This window comes from Belonocnema kinseyi, chromosome 9 (assembly GCF_010883055.1).
Source record: "Belonocnema kinseyi isolate 2016_QV_RU_SX_M_011 chromosome 9, B_treatae_v1, whole genome shotgun sequence".
Taxonomy (NCBI): Eukaryota; Metazoa; Arthropoda; class Insecta; order Hymenoptera; family Cynipidae; genus Belonocnema; species Belonocnema kinseyi.
This window is the reverse complement of record NC_046665.1, coordinates 95,508,039-95,510,285: the sequence shown is the minus strand read 5'-3', so window position 1 is coordinate 95,510,285 and position 2,247 is coordinate 95,508,039. Positions and strand designations below refer to the sequence as shown.

Below are 2,247 nucleotides of genomic sequence, written 5' to 3'. Positions count from 1 at the left end.
ATCAAAATATATTTTGTGAATCATGTTAAATTATAATTTTATACAAAAAATGAATCAAAAATTAACATCTTCAATAAATTTATATAATTTTCTATCAAATAGTAGAAATTCTAACCAAAAAAGAATAATTTCGAACCAAACATATAATAAACTTTTTACCCGAAAAATTAACTCTCAACAAAAAATAGTTACATTTACTTTTTGAATTCTATAAGTTTCGTTTGCATTTAAGTAAAAAAACAAAAAAATGCGGTAAGATAAATTAATTTCCTTATACCTGTTTACACATTCAGTATAACGCGTGTAAATTTTTGAGTCCGAAGTTTCCGATATGCCCATAATACTTTCTGAAATCATAATAAGATTATGATAATATACCAAATTTGCAAAAATAGTGCATGAATAAATTATAATTTTTTACTATTCATCCTAAAAACACTTACCTAAAGCAACGCTTAAAGAAAAATTTACCAAATAAGGGCCAATTTGAAATTCACCTCCATCTAGTTCTTTTTCCATTGTTTCTACCACTGATTTTGCATGTTTATCGAATATATGAAAAAATGTTCGTAGAGTTTGGGGATTAAAAGCAGGTTGAATCAATTTATTATGCGCGCGCCATATTGAAGCTAATGGACACAACATTAAGGTATTAGAATTTTAATTATGAATTAATTTTATCTGGAAAAAAGATTCCTTTGAGAAAAATCCGATTGCCGGTTGGGTGCTTTACCGTTAATTCCTGAAAAAAGATTTTTCTTTCGATCTCTCTTGTAGCTTAACGGAAAAGCACCCGGCCGGAAATCGGAAGTTCTATAGTTCGAGTATCAGCGAAGCGAAAAGATATAATCTTGTTCGAGACAAAATTTAAATACATTTTTTTTTATTCTTTGCTGCATCTAGTCTGAAAAAAATGAAAATAATTTCTGCTATTCTCTGATGAAAATACAGATTCCTTAAAAAAGATGCTCCTCCTTCTTAACGTTTTTGCCACTAAGCTACTGGATAGATCGAAAAAAGAATCTTTTTTTACGTACATGCCAAACAGCAAGGTTTTCTACAATATCAGTCATGAGAATGAAGCCAAATGTACTATCATCAAGGATGACAGGGAGACACTCGGACTTCACCTCAGAGGTCCGGAGTTCGATCCCTGAGCCGGTACGTCTAGAAATTTTTCAATGTACCTTCACCGATGTTCTGGTGGTTCGGAACCCACCTTAAGCTGTAGGTCCCCCCATCGTGTACTTGACTGCAACCCAGTCCGTCAATGATGGGGTAAAACCAGGCTTTGTCCAATATGTCTGGGCAGACTACTCTCATCAGATCACTTGATTGCATTATAAAAATGCGTCCGTGACTGATGATATATACCGGGACAGCCCCGTGCAAAAATGATCAAATAAAAATCCAACTTTAACCAAAAATGCCTTTGACATATTGGGCAGTATAAGCCTGTGACAACATTTCGCCACAGAAATGTTTTAAAATAAATAATAATAATAATAAATAATAATAAAATAAAATAGAGAGCCTCGGTGGCTCAGTTGGTTAGACACTCGGATGTCACCTCCGCGGTCCGCGGTTCGATCCCTGAGTCGGTACCTCTAGAAATTTTTCAATGTACCTTTACCGAGGTTCTGGTGGTTCGGAACCCACCTTAAGTTGTAGGTCCTCCCATCGTGTACTTGAATGTAACCCAGCCCGTCAATGATGGGGTAAAACCAGGCTTTGTCCAATATGTCTGGGCAGACTCCTCTCATCAGATCACTTGATTGCATTATAAAAATGCGTCCGTGACTGATGATATATACCGGGAGAGCCCCGTGCAAAATGATCAAATAAAAATCCAACTCTAACCAAAAATGCCTTCGACATATTGGGCAGTATAAGCCTGTGACAACATTTCGCCACAGAAATGTTTTTTAATAATAATAATAATAATAATAATAATAATTTGGTTCCTCGGTGGCTCAGTTGGTTAGATACTCGCACTTCACCTCAGAGGTCCGGGGTTCGATCCCTTAGCCGGTACCTCTGGAAGTTTTTCTATGTACATTTACCAAGGTTTTTGGTGGTTCAAAACACACCTGAAGCTGTAGCTTCCCCAATCGTGTACTTGACTGCAACCCAGTCCGTCAATTATAGGGTAAAAACTAGGCTTTTTCCAATATGTCGGGGCAGTCTGCTCTCATCAGATCATTTGATTGCATTATAAAAACGCGTCCGTGACTGATGATATATACC

At 36.1% G+C, this 2,247-nt stretch overlaps 1 protein-coding gene across 1 annotated transcript in view; it reads right to left on the bottom strand.

The window, feature by feature from the left end:
* LOC117180642 (cytochrome P450 4g15-like) overlaps nt 1-2,247 on the bottom strand; it is a 14,801-nt gene that overhangs the window by 274 nt on the left and 12,280 nt on the right. Inside the window, exons 4-5 of the mRNA XM_033373130.1 lie at nt 444-629; nt 278-347 (exon numbers count right to left, since the gene is read on the bottom strand). Of these exons, the coding sequence (XP_033229021.1) occupies nt 278-347; nt 444-629 (256 nt within the window). The remainder of the gene's footprint in view (nt 1-277; nt 348-443; nt 630-2,247) is intronic.